The sequence below is a fragment of the Aquila chrysaetos genome, chromosome 13 (genome assembly GCF_900496995.4).
Source record: "Aquila chrysaetos chrysaetos chromosome 13, bAquChr1.4, whole genome shotgun sequence".
NCBI classification, from domain to species: domain Eukaryota; kingdom Metazoa; phylum Chordata; class Aves; order Accipitriformes; family Accipitridae; genus Aquila; species Aquila chrysaetos.
The window spans coordinates 26,026,040-26,045,898 of NC_044016.1; the positions used below are offsets into that span (position 1 = coordinate 26,026,040).

At 37.9% G+C, this 19,859-nt stretch overlaps 1 protein-coding gene across 7 annotated transcripts in view; it reads left to right on the forward strand.

The window, feature by feature from the left end:
• SMYD3 (SET and MYND domain containing 3) overlaps window positions 1-19,859 on the forward strand; it is a 433,339-nt gene that overhangs the window by 361,847 nt on the left and 51,633 nt on the right. For all 7 annotated transcript variants that reach the window (XM_030036115.2, XM_041128496.1, XM_041128497.1 and 4 more), the window contains one exon: window positions 17,943-18,030. In XM_030036115.2, coding sequence (XP_029891975.1) covers window positions 17,943-18,030 — 88 coding nt within the window. The remainder of the gene's footprint in view (window positions 1-17,942; window positions 18,031-19,859) is intronic.

The following is a 19,859-nucleotide window of genomic DNA, read 5'->3' on the forward strand; positions in this document are numbered from 1 at the left end:
AGCATCGACTTCAGCTGATGCACGCTGGCACACTCAGTGTGAGCAGACGCAGCCCTGGACCAAATGGAGAGGTCCATGGCTATGCAGTCACAATTGCATTGCATATCATGAGAGCAAACATTCCTCACTGCTCACTACTGATGAAAGGACTTCAAAGTGAATCTCTGCTTGCTATACAGTAGTAGTTTTTTGTCGGCCTCTCCAACTGTGAGCACAGGCATGGAATAATCTAGGTGCATAGCTGTCATCAAGGATGAGAAAATATGGAGGCAAACAGTGGCGACTAGCTGGACCTGTGGATCTCAGATAATTTTGGGTGCCTGGGCCTCAATGTCAGCTGCATTTTGATTCTAAGAGGTCATACCATAATGCTAGCCAGTCTGTTTTAGTAACTGGTCAAGCAGCCTGTCTGCTGATTTGACAAGAGAAGAGTAGCAAGTGCTAACACATCAATGTAAACTGGTTAAGATAAGATTAAGGTGAACCTTTTGGCAGTATGGTTACTGCCAAATTAAATGGCACTAGCTAAAAAACTAAACAATACTGTTAATTGATTTTGGCCCAAGTTGAAAAAAAAGTATCAGTAACTAAAGGAGGGAAAAAAAACCCATGCCTTTCTAAAATCACTCATAGAATATTTCCTGACTGCAGTACTTTAACTTACTGCTACTGGTATGTCTTCGGTTCATTGTATCTCTGACAGCTTTATACATTATTATTTGCTCCATTTTAAGATCAATCTCCACTGTAATTCAGAAATATGTGCCTTCCTAAAAGCTGAACCCTTGGCAATGTATTACCATTCCAGCACATAAAAGCCCCTTACATTAATTATAATTAAAGATGGGATTACATTGATGACAAACATTTTAAATGGAGAACGGTTTTTTCCACAGTCATGAGCCAGAGTATTGTTCATGTTCTAACATTTTCAGCCAAGGATTTCAGGGAGATTTGTGCTTATAGAATCACTTTGTTATGAGTCGTCTTTCTCCTTCGGAGCCAGGATTTAATATTTCAGTCTAGCTTGGTTTTTGGAAGGCTTTTATTTATTACAAGGTCAAAAGCAATGGGTTTGAATCTGAATAATTTTTGTATTTGGCCAGTATTTGATAGTTGCCAAAGCTAATAATAACATAATGCCACTAAGTATGTTATTCCTTTAATCAGTTTATTGCTTTGCTTAGTACTTACTTATATTGCATCCTGAGTTTTGCTAGAGAACATCACAAGTCCAGTTTCCAGCTCGAGTACTCTCAAAGTTAGGTAACCTGAACAGCAGCCAAGCTACATAAAAATGTCATCTGCAGTTCTTTAGCTGGTATTGCGCTTCCATACATCCACCAGCTGTTTTATAAAAAAACACTGAATAAGTTCCTGAACCTACTAGAAGTTTTGACATTCTTTTCCTATCCTAGGAAACAACACAACTGTAGTTTAGGAATTCCGTCAAATGTAAATAGTCCTTTACCTAAGTTGATCAAATTTGTTGCCAGAGCATATGTCCGTGACTGATTTGCCTCACTGAGGTTTCTGAGAGATGCTTGAATGTGGCCAAGGACAGAATTTACACAACATTTTCACCTTGGATCTTCATGGTTGGTGTCTGCAATACCATTGAAGAACATGTGCTTAAATCACAGAGGCATTGTTACATGACAAATATTATTATTGACTGTTGTTTTGAATGAGCATGTAAAGGCTTCATGTAAGATCACTGTACTGGTGTTAGTACAAAAATATCACCCCTCCCTCAGGGAACTTATATTTAGGACGCAGGAAATACAAAATTATATGTTAAGAAGTGCCTTTTTAAATTGCTGAATTGTCAAGTTCCAGAAGTTTGTGTCCCAGTTTCCCCAATATTTATTTATTTTCAGGCATTTACAGTCTCACTAAGTTTTCCAAGTACAATATGAAAGATGAGATCTCCAAATTAATTCAAAAGATGAAGCCTGGGAAGAAGGATTAAATAAGATTGTTGAAAACAAGTCTGTTCATACAGCTAACTGAACATAAAACCCTTTGATCAAAGCAAAGAATAAAGTAGGAGCATCTGTATCTCTAGTCATGATTCTAAGGCACTAAGGTACTAAAGGTGTGTTTAAAAAAAGAAATCAGGATTTTGTTCCAACAAAATGCTGGTTTAATCCATTTCCTATCAAAAGATAGGAATAGTTTATTTTAGATATAGTTTATTTTAGAAATTGTCTGTTCATTCCTCATCTTCTTTTTACTGTTTTGCCACTAGAACTGCCTTTGAAGCAAACTACAGAAAGTCAGCCAGAGCTCAGTCGTATTTCACCCACCTACTCTTTCAGCCCAACGTTAGTATAACCAGTGCCTACAAAAGCCAGTGGCAATAATTAGCAGCCAACTGGGACACAATGCTGATTCTTCCCATAGGTGGCTGGCTGATTAACAGTTCCTTCCTTCTGGCAAGACATTTGGTAGTGACATAAACCCTGGATTGGTTCCTGAAATCCAAGTCAGTCTAACACTCTTGCGTTCCCTTTCGGAGGATCTTACCCTCTTGGGATGTGTTTCCAAACAGCTAAGGACAGAGGGCTTTTTTTTTTTTTTTTTTCTAGTGCCAAAAATGACACTAAAAACCAAGGCAACTGCTTCTAATTTCTGGGCTGTCGTGTTCATTAACAAAGGCATGATCTCTTCAGCTTCTCAGCATTTCTTACATGACTTCTGAGGTTCCTTCCTTCTTTCAACATTGTAATTTTTTTCCATCAAAGGGCGGTCCCACAGACAGTGACAAATGGACTGTGATCATTTTTCCATGACCACTTACCTCTCCCAGTTGCTTCAGGACTGCCTCAGTGTGCTCTGGTCACGACTTGGCAGCAGTCAGCTGGAGCTCACTTGGGTTGTCAAAGGTCACAGAAAAGATAGTGCTGTTCTTATAAATAGGCGTGAGTTCAGGGCTGTATGTGGAGTCCTTGCTTGTTCAGGGGATCCTTAATAGGGAAATCTGTATCGATTTGGTCCAAGTTCATATTTGGAGGCAATGTAGGAGTTGGAGTGTGGCAATCTCCTGGGAGTCTGGCTTTGTGCTCCTCTGAGGGGAGCAGAATCTCATTCCTTTCAGACCCAGCCATCTAAGAGGAAATGTAAATCTTCTGGCAGACGTTTTAAGCAGAAACACTTTTTTGCTGAGGGAAGGGAGTCCACTCTCATCACTGTTTCAGGCTGTAGCAGCTACATTTAAGTGCCTGGCTAGCAGTGTTCCCCCTTTCTGGACGTCCAGCTTCCCTGGGACTTCCGTTAAAACTAGTTATTACTGTTATGATTTCTTTTTTTGAGATGGTGTCATTCCTATGTCAGTCACTATTTGGTCTCTGCTGAATGATAAACAGAAATAAGAAGTCTCGCTCTGGATTAGCAATCTAAAATAAACATATAGAAGATGGAATATGCTGAGAGGAACAGCAGTAATTTAAAACATAAGATTAGATGAGACAAGTAATTTTCCAAACACCTTTTCCTGCAGTGATTTTGGGGAGACTAGTTCACAAATTTTTTCTAAATATATATTGAAACCAGTCATTACTTTATCTGATTTTGAATCTCTGAACTCTCTTTCACTGAGGTTGCTGTAAGGTCTTGTGTGTTTCAGCCTGTCAGGGGAGTTTCTAATATCAATACTACCTAAGGGAATAATCTTGATTTTGGATGCCTTTTCTTGATCTGTTTATCACTCACTTTCTTCTACTCTGCAGGATATTTGGTCTTTTTAAATCCCATTAATTAGGTAATTTACTTGAAATATCACAGATTTTAATTGAGATCCCATTTCAGTCAGAAAAAAAGATATTGCAGCTTTAAACAGCAGAGGTTTCTGGACTAACTGGGATTTGATTTCCTGGGTTCAAAAATCCCTCCTGTTGAAGGTCTTCCACTTTGGACAAAATAACACCTTCATCAGAGCAAGAATGACATTTTATCCTAGGTGTCAGAGCACTCCCTGTGGGGTAAGGGGACCCCACAATTCTGTCAGTGCTTCAGGCAATGGGTGAGGTTCAGGTGAGTCCAGGATACAGGCAGTCCACTGTATTTTTTTTTTCTAGATTCCTGCTCCAAATCAAGTAGAAATAGGAGCTTGGATCTTTGTCTTCCCAAGTGTATATTGTAATTAATGAGCTATGAATTTTAAAGAAAAAGGAAAAGAAAGTGAGTGGAAATACCTTTTTCTCATCAGTTCTGTGGAAGTAAGCTAAATCCCTTTCTGACAAGGAATGAATTTTACCATTTACCTTTAAAGGCCCAAACCAGGACATCAACAGTATATGGGCTGATTATAATTTCAACCTTTGCTGGTGTGCTGTATATTTTGCTCCCTCCATTTCACTGTTTTCTCTCCTGCTAGACTCTCAGCTTTTTGGGGTGAGTACTCCGTTTGCTCTGTACAGTCTAAAAACCTGCAAAACAGTGTAGCTGTGATTCTGATACTGCCAGATTTATAAATAATAGCAAGGGTAAAGTCTACAGACATTCTGAGTCTCACCAACGTGGAGGAAGAAAACAAGATGGAAAAGGACTCTTTATCAGCAAATTTGTGGGTAACTTGAAGTAGCACACAGTTTAATAGGCCATCTTCAAGTAATTTCAGCAAAAGCTTTTGTCATCTCCAAACTCATTCCCTGTTGAAGACATCACCCAAAACTAGTCCAGAGGAACCTTTTTCATTCTGGAAAAACAACTTTTTTCAACAGTGGTTCCTATGATGCTCCTTCATATCAATGCATCCTGTGACTTTCTCTTCAGATTCTGAATCGACTTTCTTCATACTCCAAATCTGTGGTTCCTAATGGCATCCTGATTATACACTATATACTTTCTTTATGATGTTGGGCAGTTTGTTGTCTTTTTGTTTTATTTACCTTAGCTGAAAAATTGTGCTAATAAATCTTACCTTTCTTACAGTATATTTTTTCTGATATCAATTACTGTCCATACAATGCTTGGAAATCACTAGAATGAAGTACTACATATACAGTAGGTGTAAATGCTTGGTATAACAAAAGATTAGCTTCATTGCTATGTCCATTGTACCCGTTTTCTGATAATTCCAGTCAGAGGAGAGGAATAATGAGAGGTTTTGTAAAGCAGACTTGTGCACAGTGGGCCCTGAAGTAAGATCATGGGTTTACTTTATATGGGTCAAGAATGGCTTAAAAAAAGTCTGGACAAAAAGTTAATCTAGTAGTCCAGATTTTAATCTGGTAAACTGCCCCATCGTTAAATCTATGAACCAAACAATCTCCTTAGCCTGTCTACTTGCTGGGAGCAACAGCGTATTCTGTGATCCATTTCACTGCAATTACTTTTTGTGGTGAAGTGTACATGTATCTGCACTGGACAAAACCAGGTCTTAATAGAAAAAGCAATATTGTGTGCATATATGTATGCACATAGGTACGTGCATGGAACACACAGGGACAGTTTTAAAGATATTAAACCTTTTTAGTGAGCAATATATTGCACATGCAGTACATGGTGGTGGTTGTTGTCTTTTTGGTTTTGTTGTCTATTTGTTCTGTGATCTTTGGTAAGTAATGTACAGCCCTGTTTCATATCTCCCTCCATAAAATAGATATAGAAATGCCCACTATACAACTGACATTAAAAAGATGAATTCTTCTTTAGAATGTCTCAGAATGAAACTTACTGCAACAACTCACATTGTTGTTTTATCCCATGCCACATTGTGGAAGTGCATCTTTCACTCTAGTCTTCTTATTTAAATGAAGAAAGATGGCTTTCCTGTCAGCTGCCTCTAAACCTTTAGACCCTCTTTGCAAGGCAAATTTTATTTTTAATTTTATTTTTCAAAGATTGATTGATTGATTGATTTAGGACCCTGAGGCAAGGTCATCAGGTATTATGACTTCATTCTAATTTCTTTTTGACAGTGTAATTCTTCAAAGTTTGGGGCTTTGGCTGAATTCATAGGAAGCACCGTAGATTGAGAAAGACAAAATCAGGCTCTTCAGTGCTTAAATCAATTCCAGTCCTTAACTAATATCCTCTGAGGTCTATTAAAGCAAGAATGAGCTCATCTGAATGGCAAGGAAGTCTATAACTTTTGAGACTGTAAAACTGCAGACTGAATGCTTTGGATTGAAAAAATGCTACGGTAAGCAACGTGTCATATCAATTTCTTGCCAGTAATTTAATTAATATCACAACAATGCAGTAACTAAAGCTGTAGTTATAATTTTTGCATTTGTGAGCTTTATTTTTAGACATGAATAGGAACTTTTTGTTGTGTAAAAGGCAGCAGGCTTGAAAAGGCTGAATTTACTCCAGCCATGTGAGTTACAGCAAAGAATTGTGTAATTTGTTGACCCATTGCAGGATGTCCTGTTATTTTCCACAGGGTTGGAATTTGCTGAGGTGAATTTTATGAAAGACGTTGATTACACTGCAAACAGTGATTTGAATTGGGGAGCGTGGTAAAACAGTGTATCACAACTCTACCCAAGATTGACCTGCCCTGACCACAATCATTAAGAAAAATACATCGCTGCATCATGTTGCCTTAGAAAAGATAAGGCATGAATCTTTGTCTTAGTCAGTGCTGACAAGTGTTGGATATAAACTAAAGTTTCTGCACTTCCTTTGACAGTATCTAGACAACTAAATTTTTACTCTCAAAGTATTTATAGTACAACTTTACGTTAAGTTTGCATCATTCCTGTGCACAAAAGAAGTCCTTCTGAGCTTTGAAAGCTTTTGATGTGATTCCAGCTACTGCCTAATAATACAGTAGTTTGAATCTGTAGATATTTGGTATAGGGGAGAAAGTACTGTGAGTTCAGTTACTAGTACATTGTATTTGGTTAATGAAGGTGGAGATCCATGCAATGTGAGCTGCTTCTCCACTACCCCAAACCCTCACCTGCAAAAGAAATTTTAAAAAGGAGGGGTTGAGATAGCGTGCTTTTCAGAGGGGTGAGACATCCATCTGACTGGGAAAAATACTTTAGGAGAACAGTATGTCTTGTTTTAAGTGATGAGTAAAGTACTTGGTGGAGAATACTTATCAGAAGACAGAGAAATAGATTACTAGTAGCGTAAACTGTTTTGGAAAATTGGAAATCCAATACAGATTAGGTATCACCAAATGATGTTGTTCCAGCAGCTCCCATAAACAGCTGCTTCCAAGTGATTGTCTTTCAGTACACATTTTGTGATCTACCTCTCCTTGCTTTGAATCACCTTGGCCTATCACCATTGACTGCTGAGGCATGTAAAAACTTGTAACAATGGCAGTCGACAGGAACCAGCTGCGTGATAGCTATTCAAACAGTAAATAAAGGCCCTGAGAAATATTCAAGGGTCTTATAACAGTTTCCATGACATTATGACATTTTAGAGAATGTCCTTTTCAGTCTCTGGGATGTGGCCATTTTCCTATTTTTTGTGTCAATGACTAAAATGTCTGTATTATTGAATCAGTATAATAGAGTACTAGAAAGGTACTGGAAACTGTTTCAAGCACTCATTTGCCTTATGGAGTGTTCCTAGCTGCTTCCCTTAAAGACTGGAAGAACCTGTACTGGTTTAAATTGGTGTTAGAGGATAGTCAATAATAATTCTCCAAAGTAGTTCTTGAAATGACTAAAACACTGTACAACATCTTTTAAAGGTAGTTGCATACCTCTCCTTTGATTACATGAAACTAATATTCAGTTAGAGGACGATCAAATTTGTTGGCAAAATTCTAGATACTGTGCTCTCTTAAGAGCTGCAGTTGTACAAAATGAATTCAGCCTTTTTTTGTTCATGACTTTAAAAAACTTGGAGACTGGTCAGTGTGGATTTGATCATTGACACTGAATATTCAAGCAATATGCTAGTGAGTTAGGCAGTCAATTTTTATCAGTGATCTAGGAATTGCCACTTTCACTTTTGAGATCTGTCAAGTATTTTAAGGTATAGAGTAGATTGATCAACTGTGTATGACCTTAACCATGTTGCATGTGCTTTTCTAAACCCTAAACTACCTGTATTTCATACCCATTTGTTCAGAAAACATATGCTGCAGTAAACATTGTTATTTTACATTGCAGTATACATTAAAAAACATAATTACTATAGCGACCATTTTATCATGTGATATATCATGCATTAAGATATTGTTTTGATATTAGTGTTCAAAATAAATATCTAACTTCATGTCAGTATATCTTCAGTTAGAACCAATAATTCAATGAGCACAAATTCTTCAAATCACTGAAGCATAAATTGAACTTTGATACACAAATAACTACCTCTACTTAGTGAAGTGTATAGTCATTTGCATAAATATTTTTAATGGAATTTATGCATGCATTTAAACTTAAGTACATATTTCAATGCACTGATGAATGCAGATTGAATTATGCATTGTGAATACCTAAATATTCTGAGGATTTCAGAGCTACATATCTCTTTTGAGCCACTAAATGTCCTCAGTGGCACCCTGTGTCTCCACAGGTTGCAGAATTAAGAAATAAAGCAGATTTGCCTTATAGCTGTCAGTTTGTTTAGTAAGATAGACCTTGAGACTGCCTTAACAAATGTGTAACATCTGTCTGAAAAACCAGCCTCACGGTTGCTAGGGATTAGGCTGAACAGCATCCTTCCTCAGGTAACCAAATTACCCACAGGGTTTTTTTGGACTGATGCTGGAAATTACAATGAAATTACAAACGTGCCAAGAATTTTTGGGTGGTCTGGCATAAGGCCCTATTTCTCTGATGCTAAGCTGTAAGTACTTTCCTTTGCTTTTCCTCCCTTCCTCCCATCTTCTGGGTTTTATGAGTTGATAAGTAGTGAACTTCTATTTATTGCTTTTCCCATGGTCCAATCAATTTTTATTTCAGCTTGTAACCTATGCAGCTGCGATGGGAATTTTGCAGTCAGATCTATGCTCCTGAAATTAGGAGGTTTTTAAAGGCAGTGCTGTCACAGACACAAAACTTGGCCCTGTTGCTCATGGAATAAACCACAACTTCCATTGTCTTGACTGAGAGCAGGCATTGGGGTCTTGGACCTGCAAAGTGCTGATCATCCCCAATGGCCCAAGCTGTGTGTGGCACAAGGATTTTGTAAAACAGTACAAGATAAAGAGCAATGAAGAGAACTAGGATAGCCCTTGTGGAATTATGACTCCCTTTTCACCAAAAGGAGTAGTATTTAAGGGACCTAGTTTAAAAATAAATATAGAACTTGTTTTGGTCAGCAACCAGAGTGACCAACACTTAATTGATAGGATTTCAGAATATGTTAAATACATGTGCCTTTCATTTGAAGAGTCTGCAGGTCCAGGCAAGATGCTGTGGTGAAGTTTAGCTGCCTAGCCCTGTGTGTTGTTTATATTTTGACAGATCTCTTTAGATACTCTTTGGCTTTCTTGCTAAATAGCCTAGCATCCCTGTATGCTGCTTTTTGAGAGAGGAAATACTGTCTGTAATGTTATTTGCTTAGGTTTTTATCACACAGAGTGCATGTAAAACAGAAAAGCTTTAATAATAACACTTGATCTGTGAGCATTATTGGTCTTTAATAAGTTCAGTTGGGCTGTGATGTTCGAGACTAATGAAAGCTTTGAGCTTTTTTGGTGTCTTTTCTCTTACTACAGGAATTTATACATATGCACTCTAAAGATTGTTCTGACAACACACTTAAACATTAAATCACCATAATCATCAGTTATATATAATGCTTACCAAACAGTTTCAGAGTGTGTCCATAATAACCCTGTTTCTACAGTACCCAGCATTTTCATGAATGAATTGGAAGTAATAGCAAAATCATTGCCAGTAAAATTCGTGGATGACAAAGACCGAGAGAATAATAAACATTTATGAGGACAGGTAAATAATACAGAGTAACTGGAATTGCTTGGTCAATTAGACCTGTTGAAATAAAATGTGCCACCACTGCAGAGGTAGAACACATGTTCCACATCTGAAATGGAGATCTACAGCTATGATTTTTTCCACCAAATCTCAGACAGCTACAGTGTAAATGTCGGCATCTGAGCTAGTTACTCTAGAGTTCCTTTATGGAGAAAATGAAGAAAAATGGACACATTTTGACTGTTATTCATCTGATGTATTTTAGAAGCCTGCTTTAGGATAATACAAATTACACCCTGATAGTGCCTCTTTTTCTCTGTCAAATAGAAGGGTAGCCCAAATGTCTCTATTTGGTCAGATAAATCTCAGCATGGGTATCTGAATAGAAATGGAGAACATTGTGTTCTCCTCTGGAAAAGAAGGCTAATGTGACCCTTGAATCTACAAGCAGGGGAGTCAGTAGGAAGAGGGATGTCAATTTGCTTCCCTATAAAACTTTTATGAGATTGCCTCTGTAACATACAATATAGATGCAGTGATCTTTGAAAAGGCTGTTTGAAAATGTGTGTGTCTAAAAAAATCACAGAAATTAATATCTGAGGTGGGATTGCAGTGGGTAAGAATGGAGCATGATTCTGACAGAAATGCAATTGCTATTTTTGGTATGCAGAATTGTGAGCCTGACAGATACTGGACTTGCAACTGGAGAGGTTGAGAACTGTTGGTCTGTTTGCTCCTTTCTCACTTTATAGTTTAAGACTTCATTAAATCTAAGATGTTATTGGGGTAAACTTATCTTGGTCCCATTTAATTTTTTTAAATTAAACTGACTTCTTAAAATGGACTCGCTGATCTTAATTTTCTCTTTATTAAAAGCATCTCATTTTAATAAATTTCCCACAGTTGGTTTTGACGTCTCTCTTTAAATTTCCGAGTAAATATTGTAATGTTGTAACTAAATTGGATAATGTTAAGGGAAGGCTATTCATAATACCATGTGAAGGTGCTTGGGGTTTTGCCCTAATAGTACACAGGGTCTGGGGAAACCTTCATCTTGATTTGAATGCCTAAGCAGAGCATTTAAACATGAATGGTGTGAACAACAGTTAAATTTTCCAATACCTACACAATTTAGAGTATTACTAGCCTGTGCAGTTCTTATGCACTTCCAGACAGCAGAGTCAGTAATCCATGAAGAGCTGATATCGATTATGTGAGGTAATGCAGCCTGCCTAATACTGAGCAATGTACTGCACAGCTGCAATATGGCATCCAACTGCAATGTGTCTTATTTTATTTTCAGAATTCAAAAATAAAAAGTACAAATTCAATTTGTTCAGAAGTCAGGTTCACCCCCTCCCAATAGCCTCACGGGGAATACAACATTGTTTTTGTCTGCAGACAGAATAGCTTTGGAATTGCCATGTGTCCCATCCACCCTCTTCAGAGCCTTATGACAGAAAACACAGGGTCTTCTCTTCTGACAGCTCAGGTTCTGATGAGGACAACCTTATGCAGGTTGAAAAGGATAGTTGAACTGGCATTTATAGAGCTGGCATTATTTTTCATGGGGCAGGGCAGGGGAGCTTTCGAAACTTCAGAAATCACATGTGAATCTTGAATCATGACAGGACTTTATGCACAGATCATTTCACGTACTCATAGTTCTTAACAAAGTACATTCGCAAGAGTGAAGGTCAGTGAAATCCTCAACTGAAGCTGCAAACTTATATAAACCACAGCCCTTATAATAAAAGATGAGGGGTCTTTGATTCTGAGTTTAAAATTCATCCAGTATATAAATATAAATTCAGCTCAGGTTCCAGTGTGGAGTCAAACTCTAGTACCACAGTTTGCTTCACAAGAGCCTGTGCTTCCCACTGAGTATACATTTTTCTTCAGCTATACAGTCCTCTATCACAAACTGCTGTCCCCTCACAAAACTATGGCTTCAAGTTGAGTAGAAATTATCTGCAGAAATGAGAAAGACTGAAAACATTTTATAAGAGATGACCTCAGATATTTTGGGAAACCGCTCAACTGTGCTTTCTCTTGCTGTGCATGTACCTGCATGCCCCTGTGATTGCCCAGCAGGCCCTCATACCCTGTTTGCCATGAAGCACTGAAGTCACAAATTCAGTTTAGCTGCAGTATAGCAGCTTCCATATCACATTTTCTCACTGACATTTTTAAATAGAATCAGAAATAGAAAATTGTTATGTATGCTTTCAGAGCATAATGTATCAGAGATCTGTTTTAAAATGTCATGTCCTAATTTAAATGTGTCTGAGCTCTTCTGACACCTTCTTCAAACAAAACTTAAGAAAACTACTCTACGTTGCCACTTAAATTTTTAGAAATTAAGCAAATCATAAGCTATGGTCAGCAATTTATATGAAATGTTCAGATATTTGAGGTATCTGTAGCTTTTAAAGTGTTAAAATATTACAGTCCAGAAAACTTCCTTTTTAAAGATATTTTTAAAGCTTCCGCAAAAAGACAACAAAAACAGAGTTATATGCTGCTGTCTCACAGGATTATCATTATATAGTCATAGATTTTGTGTCCAGAAGGAACTATTATGATTATTTAGTGTGATTTTTCTGTCTTGCAAAAATATCATACCCAATAATATTTCACATTAAACTCCTGATTTCTGTTGGAACTATGGTTTATAGGCTTTTACCATTGTAAAACTGATATTTGCTGGTGTGTACATTACACTCTTGTATACCACTTGTGTATTTAGAAGAGAAGATACTGGTCATGGAAAACTTTAGACCTTGGTTTTTTACTCCTCTCAGGGCAGCCTGGCACTCCAATACTCCCTACAAAGCTTTGCTCATTTCTGCCTATGTGGGACTGGATACCTGAACACTGGTAATAGGCACATAATGAAGATGCCCTTGGACCTACTTCTTGTAGGAGGAAGGCTGGGAAGGAGAAAAAGAGGTGTAGGAGTTACTTATTGTTCGGAGTTTCCTGTCTCCACTTCTCCCTTCTGTGGAGGGAGGCACAGAGTGCTTCATGGTTCCTGTCCGTGGCAAATCTCTGGCTTGTTTCTCTGCCTCCATCTCCGAGAAGGAGAAAGATGAACTTTGTTGAGGGGATGGAAGATCCATGTCCTATTTCTATCCTGTAGCCGAAGTACGAAAGGAGGACTAGCCCTTAATCAACCTTTTCAATGTTCAGGAGGTTTTCAGAGGTGCAGTGCATTACAGATGAGCAATGTTGGGAGTGCGGGAGTGCATTTGGGCAGAGCGGGCAATGACGCTGGCTGGTTGGCATATGCTTGTTTTGGTGAGAGAGATACCTTCTCTTAGAGGACATGCTGTCCGTGTCAGAATCTTTTGACGCTCAGGATTTTAAATGTTGGGATAGCAAAGAACAGTGACTGCTAACATTGCATGTAAAAGCTGTGGCGCTTGAAATGACTACGTAGGGAGCACTTTTAGGAAGTATCATAAACAGAAGAGTAGTCAGGGCAGGAGGAGTGGTGTAAAGGAACAGGAAGGAAAGAGAAACATGTATCTGTACTTTGAAGATTATACTCCTTTCTAAGGAAGGTTCAATTAATGATGGGATGTGTTCAGGACACTAGAATAGCAGAAGAGAGAGGGAGAGAGCTAATTCTTATAAACAACGTGGGAGCAAGGGAATAGGAGGGAAAGGAACAGGTGAACATTTTCAAATGCTTATTTCTGTGGTGGCTGATGTCTGTAATTGTTTCAGGAGACGGTGCTTTTGTAATAAATCTTCCTATCACTTAAAGCCAGAACTGCAGAGCATTTTACATTTGATTACTATGCAAACAGATTATAATCCTCATCAGATACCCTCTGGTTTTCTTATTTCTCTCTCTTTTGTTATAGATTTGTTATAAATGGTTATAGCTTCATTTTTACAAGTGTCGCTAATGGAATGTAAACTGTGGAAAACTGTAATATTTAAAGCAAATATTGACATTTAGTGGTGTATTGTGTACCACAGACTACTTTTATAAGCATTTATAGGATGCACTGGGCAGAGCTGATCTTGTCCATACTCAGGCTCCTGAAACAGATTGCAATGAGTATCTTCAAATTTAAAAGTATGGAGAATAATTGGATATAAAAGCTGGAAGTATTCTGAAAGAAAAACAGCAACTAATTTGTTTTGATCTACAGGCTATAGAAATTACTATGTTCAAGCAAATATTAAAAAAAATTAATCTTGTTCTTTAATCCATTATACAGCAAAATTATTGTGAAATTTAGGGGAAGAAAGATGGTTCTTTATGGCAGAAAAATGTTGCTTTACAGAATATTTTGCATTTGCCCGTTTTGAAGAGCCAAATAGATTTCAAGAGTAGAATTTTGTCTGGTTGAATTATGTAGGTGAGCCTTTGTGTTTTATGTACCCTATCTAAATTAAAGAAGATATGAAGGTACGCAGTGTCCTTCTTTCAAGAGGTGTCAGGTGTGAAGAGTTTAGCTTATAGCTTGTTTTACTAGAAGAACCGAATATAACTGGAAGTTGTGCCATCTAAAGGATTAGAAGCGGTCTAAGCAGTCAGGGATAGGTAGTCCAAGGGATAGGTATTCCATGGAGATTTCCAGAAAGCTTCACTGTTAAGATGACTAATCCCCAGGTGTGTTTTATCAAGAAAGCTGTAGCAGCACCTGCCATGGTATTGGAAGAATGGAGGGATGGAATTGAAATGTTGCTGTTGCAACTTAACTCACCTTTTAATGAAAAGTTTCCCCTGCACATGCTTGGAGTAAGTGGAAAGCAGGTGCTGGAACCATCTTCCATCTGAAATAATTGCTCAAAATAAGTCACAGGATCAATTTTGTCTTTCCTTGCACCCTAGATTGTGGGTTCATCTGGCACATCCAGTGATGCTTCTGCCTCCAATGGGTTGTACCTGTGTTATTAAGAGTATCACAAGGTTGTGTTGTTGTCATGGAAAAGCGTGAGTTGCAGATGTCTTTTCCGCTTTCCCCATGAGCCTTCCAAGACTTGTACTTTCATTTTTCTCCAGCACGCCTCTGTGTGTGAAAGCTGAATTGTAAAGCATACCAGTTTCAGCCACCATAAGGTTGTCATGCATTTTTGTGACTAGGTTATCTAGTCTAATTATTTTTAGACCAAGACACAAATTGTTCTGAAGAACAAACTCTTATGTTTAGTGTCAATGTGAGAAATAAGGAAAATAATTAGGCACAAGTCACTAACTCTTCCTTCTTTTTCAAAAGCCTCTTCCTTTTCTTCAGCTAGGGTTTTCCTTTTCTACAGATGAAAAAAGCCTGTCCTTTATTGTTGGCAGCCCTGCACACCTGAAGGTTTAACTGGGAACATGTTCTGAAAAGAGATGCTTTGAATGCATATTACTCTGTGGAAAGCTAAATGAAATGTCCCATACCTGTTACTGCCATGCTCTTAGATTAAATTAAACAGTTCAGCATAACTATTAATCATGCCAATTATTTCGATAATTCCAACTCCAAGGCAGCTTTGTATTTTTAGGTGGCTTAGGCATATCACATGGCCATGACTTTCAAGGCATTGTCCAGGGGAGAGAAACAACTTGCTTGGAAACAGCTTATTAGGCTGGAAGGCAGAAGTGTTCTCAGTGACAAGCCCTCCTGGTTGTTTTGCAGCCCCTGCTTGGCTGCCTGTTTGAAAGCAGCCTTTGGGCCTTGAACTAGAGTGTTTAGGAAAGGACAGGACTTCTTTGGTGTATGGAAATCTGGTGAATAACAGTAGAGGTGTAAAAGGCCCAGCTAGCCAGGTCTTTGCTTGTTCTTACGTCAGCCAATCCTCAAAATGCCTCATCTTAAGAACACAGAAAACTTCTCATTGAAACCTGTGACTTAAATCCTTCCCGGAGCTGGGCATCCTGCCCAGCTCCCTCCATCCTGAAGTGTCTTACAAAAGGGATAAAGACCATGAATCCAGAGAGGGCTGGGAGATTTTTGGTCCAACAGACACTCCCTATTGTCTACCTGGATATGAAGCCAGTGTTGACTTAACCCTATGCACTAGTGTAAAAGTTAGAGGAAATCCCAACTTTGCACTGCTTTGTGTTGTTAATGAAATGCTAGAAGACAATGGAAGGCAATGCAGAAGACTGCACAAGAAAGAGAAAGATTAATCCTGTGTCAATGAACACTTTAACCTGATTCATCCATCAGTCCCACTGTCTGCAAAGTGAGCCCTAATGATGCATCAGTCATTGGCCTGTAACTTGGTATATAGTTGTGGGTTTTTTTCTTTCACTTATAAATCTGTCCTAATTCCCATGTTTCTGAGGTTTTAGTTGTAAGGCTTACAGCACATTACAGAAATACTGAGAATTATGCTTGGGCCACTGGGAAAAGATATCTTAAAAGAATTTTTCTTTTTCGGTAGCTCCATAAACCTAAAATTTCACAGACATCATCATTAGTATCTTACAGGCCAGATTTATTTATTAGATCAATCAGTGAGCAGTGCTTGATCTACAAAGATGTTTTAGAGATTGTTACAGGTTAGCAGGCTGAGTTCAGAAATTGATGTAGTCCCATAAAAACTGGTAGAGGTTACATTGAAGCTGACAGATTCAGCCTAAGTCTATCGCAAAGCTGTAAGAGGGCTGGGTATGTACATTAACTGTACTGATAAAATTTCTACAGTATTAGCTTGTTTGTCCTAACATTCACCTTATGCCTTCTGGTGGCAAATTCAGCTATGCACAAAATTATTTCCAGGTGATCTTTTTGATCAGAGAACTGATTGTAGGGGAAGTACATGTGCAAAATGCAATGGGCTCAGGCTTCCCTCCTTGTAAGGCCCTACAGAATGGTGGGGCAGCTGAGACCAGTCTTGATTTAATCTTGATTTAAGCATCCCAGGAATACACAGAGGTCTGCTGTTTCACGGAGCAGATGGAAAGACAAAACTGCAAATTAAATGTGAAAGTGAGTGCTGGTTCTCACTGTAAATATTTTCTGTTCTGACTTTATGGTAAATAAGAAGCAGTGGAATAAAAAAATTATGCAGTTCTAGACAGATACAGATTACAGGCTTTTTAATAGAGGTACTCCTGTGATGCCCAGTGAGCATCTGTTAGTTACAAAGTGATTGGTTAGATTTTCACACACTTTCTCTGTTCATCTCCAGGTCTCTACCCCTGCTGAAGGCTGATTTTTTTTAGAACTGTTTTTAAAATATTCTTGCAAGAATTTGCACTTACAAAACTCTTTTGTGAGTAGCAGGGCCTTTTATAAGGAGAGGGAGATAATGAACTGCAGTGTCTTAAAGGCCAGATTTTTAAATGCATTTAAGTGCTTATAGCGGTGGAAATTGAATATCTAGATGCTTTTGGAAGTCCCTCAAGATGCTTAACTGTGTCTGTAGATGCTTTAATAAATTTGTTCCAAGTGGTTTGCCTAAGGTGCAGTTAGTCACTGCTAGAGAGTTGAAAAGGGAAACTTTCTCTTACTGCTGTAGCCATTAATCATTTTTGCCTTCTTTATGACAAAGCAATGGGAAAATATAGCTGTTTATAAAATCTGATGGAATAGGGAAGAAATAGTGATGAATTATAAAAGAAAACAGAAGTTCAGCTTTGTCTGAGTAGTAGACTTGTCCTGTAAGTTCATGCTTACAACTGTAATGGATGAAGGTAGCCTCCCACTGTTTGCAAAGTCTCTATAATCACCACATGGCTAATCAAAATTATTTGCTAAATCCTTTGTACAGTGTGGTTGAGGGTCTGTGAAGTATTAGGTAACAGGTCTTTGAGAGAATTTGATCTGCTCAATGCATTTTAATAGTAAAAATCACATGCTATTATTCCTCTTTTCTGGTTGATCATAGTTCTTGTTGCAAATGTTTCCAAGTTTGTATTCTTTTTTTTTATATAATCTCATTTACTTACAAACACAGAGTGAGTAGGAATGCCAAGTGAAATGATTTTTTGTGTATTTACAAAAAATAGTGATACAATCCCCACAAGTAGCTTTTGTCAGTGTAATCTTTTTGCCCTGTTTTTCATCATTACTGCATATTATCAGTTTACTGTTTTTCTCATCAGATGCTTTTGTTTCCATCAACCAGGATGCTGAGAAATTGGCCGGTGAAGAGCATGCCTGGGAAGAAGTCAAAGATGCTGTAAATGAAGTGAGATATCCAAAATCAAAAGAAGGTATCCTTTCAGTGACAGGCTACAGTCTGTCATCCAGTTGTGAAAACAATCCAGAGAGCTCCTTAGTATGCAGTTCATCTTTTGAGATTTATTTCCTAAAGGTTTACATTTTTATGCTGTTTAAAATGTATTTTTAATTCATCTGATGTTTAAACTGTGTAATATTCTTAATCGTATTAATAATAATAGAGTCTCTGATTACTCGGACCAGAACTGCTTCATGGCAAGGATAGTAGGTGCCTAGGATGTGAAGGAATATTTTGGCTCAGGTTTAGACTTCTGCCATCACAGCCCACCACTTCATATAAATCCACTTCTAAATGAAATAAAGCTTAATCTGAAGTGTTGCTAAATTCTTTGTTCCATTACTTCCATTGTGAACATTTCCAGGTTCTCATTCTTTGCACAGCAATGACAATAACAAGGACATAATTACAGTCAGGTTCACTGCAAACATTATAGAATCATTATCATAAGTTATGATAATATTATATAATAATAATTGATAATTAAGCAAATTGAATGAGATTGTCTTGCGCTAATAAACAGAACTGGAGCCTAATGGCCATCATGTAGATATTCAATCCAATTTAAAAAATTAGTGAACAGCAACAACCAAGAAAAGATGAGCATAAGAGAGGTGGAGATTTTTACTAGAAGACTATGAGTATATTGATCCCACTCTCATCTTAGTCTATTCAGTGAAATTTCACTGACTGTGAATTTAGCCTATTGTAGCAAGATGCCTTACCATTTTCAGAAACATGGGCTTTCTCTGGAGCTAGAGAGAATTAAAACTTCCAGTACTCCTTTTCAGCAGCATAAAAACCAAGTTTGCATAGTGATATTCCAGACTGGAAACAAGTGATCACAATTTTTATTGTAACAAAAAAAACCCCAAACCCCAGCTGAGTTTGTTTCTTTCTAATCCAGAGAGATGAGTTTGTTAGCAAAAGGGAAACACTCATCTCATCTAACTTTAATGTTCATATAGTTTCTAGTCTGTCTTAAGTTCCTTTGTAGTCACTGGATTGAGACAGACAATACTGAAATAGATCTTCAGGCATCCAGTTATACTTCAGGGCCCACGTTTTAACCTGAAAGTTAAATTATAGATATGCAACATGCAGTTGCAATCATTTTTATACCAAAAGTATGAAGCCAGAATACAGGTCCTATTTAATGTTCCTGTATTTAACTGCAGGAGAAATTACACCTACTGAATTTTGCTGGGGTCTTTAATTAAGATTACAGGTTTAACTGATATTTAAAAATTAATCAAACACATTGTAGTAAAAGGTATCAGGACTGATTGAAAAAATATGTCCTTGTTGTCTGTTGAGCTTCTGTTCTCAGACGTGGGCTATTTGAAATGTGTCATCTTTCCTTCCATCGCACCACAATACTAGTGCTACTTGGCATGCAATGGTGAGTGTAGCACCTGAAGAGGGGGCTTGATGTTTGTCCACTTGCCAAGAAAGAATAGAAAACCTTCCTTGCTGACTGAGGCACATAGTAATTAGTTTCTGCAAAGGTAATTTGTTTAGCAAATTAAACCAACAGTTCCTACAGTTGAGAAAGTTAGTGACTTCCAAAATCTGAGCTACTGATTATAACTGATACAGTGTTGTAATGCTAAATCTGCAGTTAGAGAACTTGAAACAATACGTGTGAGTGAACTGTCTCAGACCCAAGTTCCAGTTTAAGCAAACAAATTGAGATACTGAAGCCCAGTGCAAGGGGATTAGTGTGGAGAAAAGGATTCCTCTGCATCTCAGGCTGCACAACAGTAGCAGAGCTGCGTAAGGGCTGCTCCTCTAGTCTTGGGC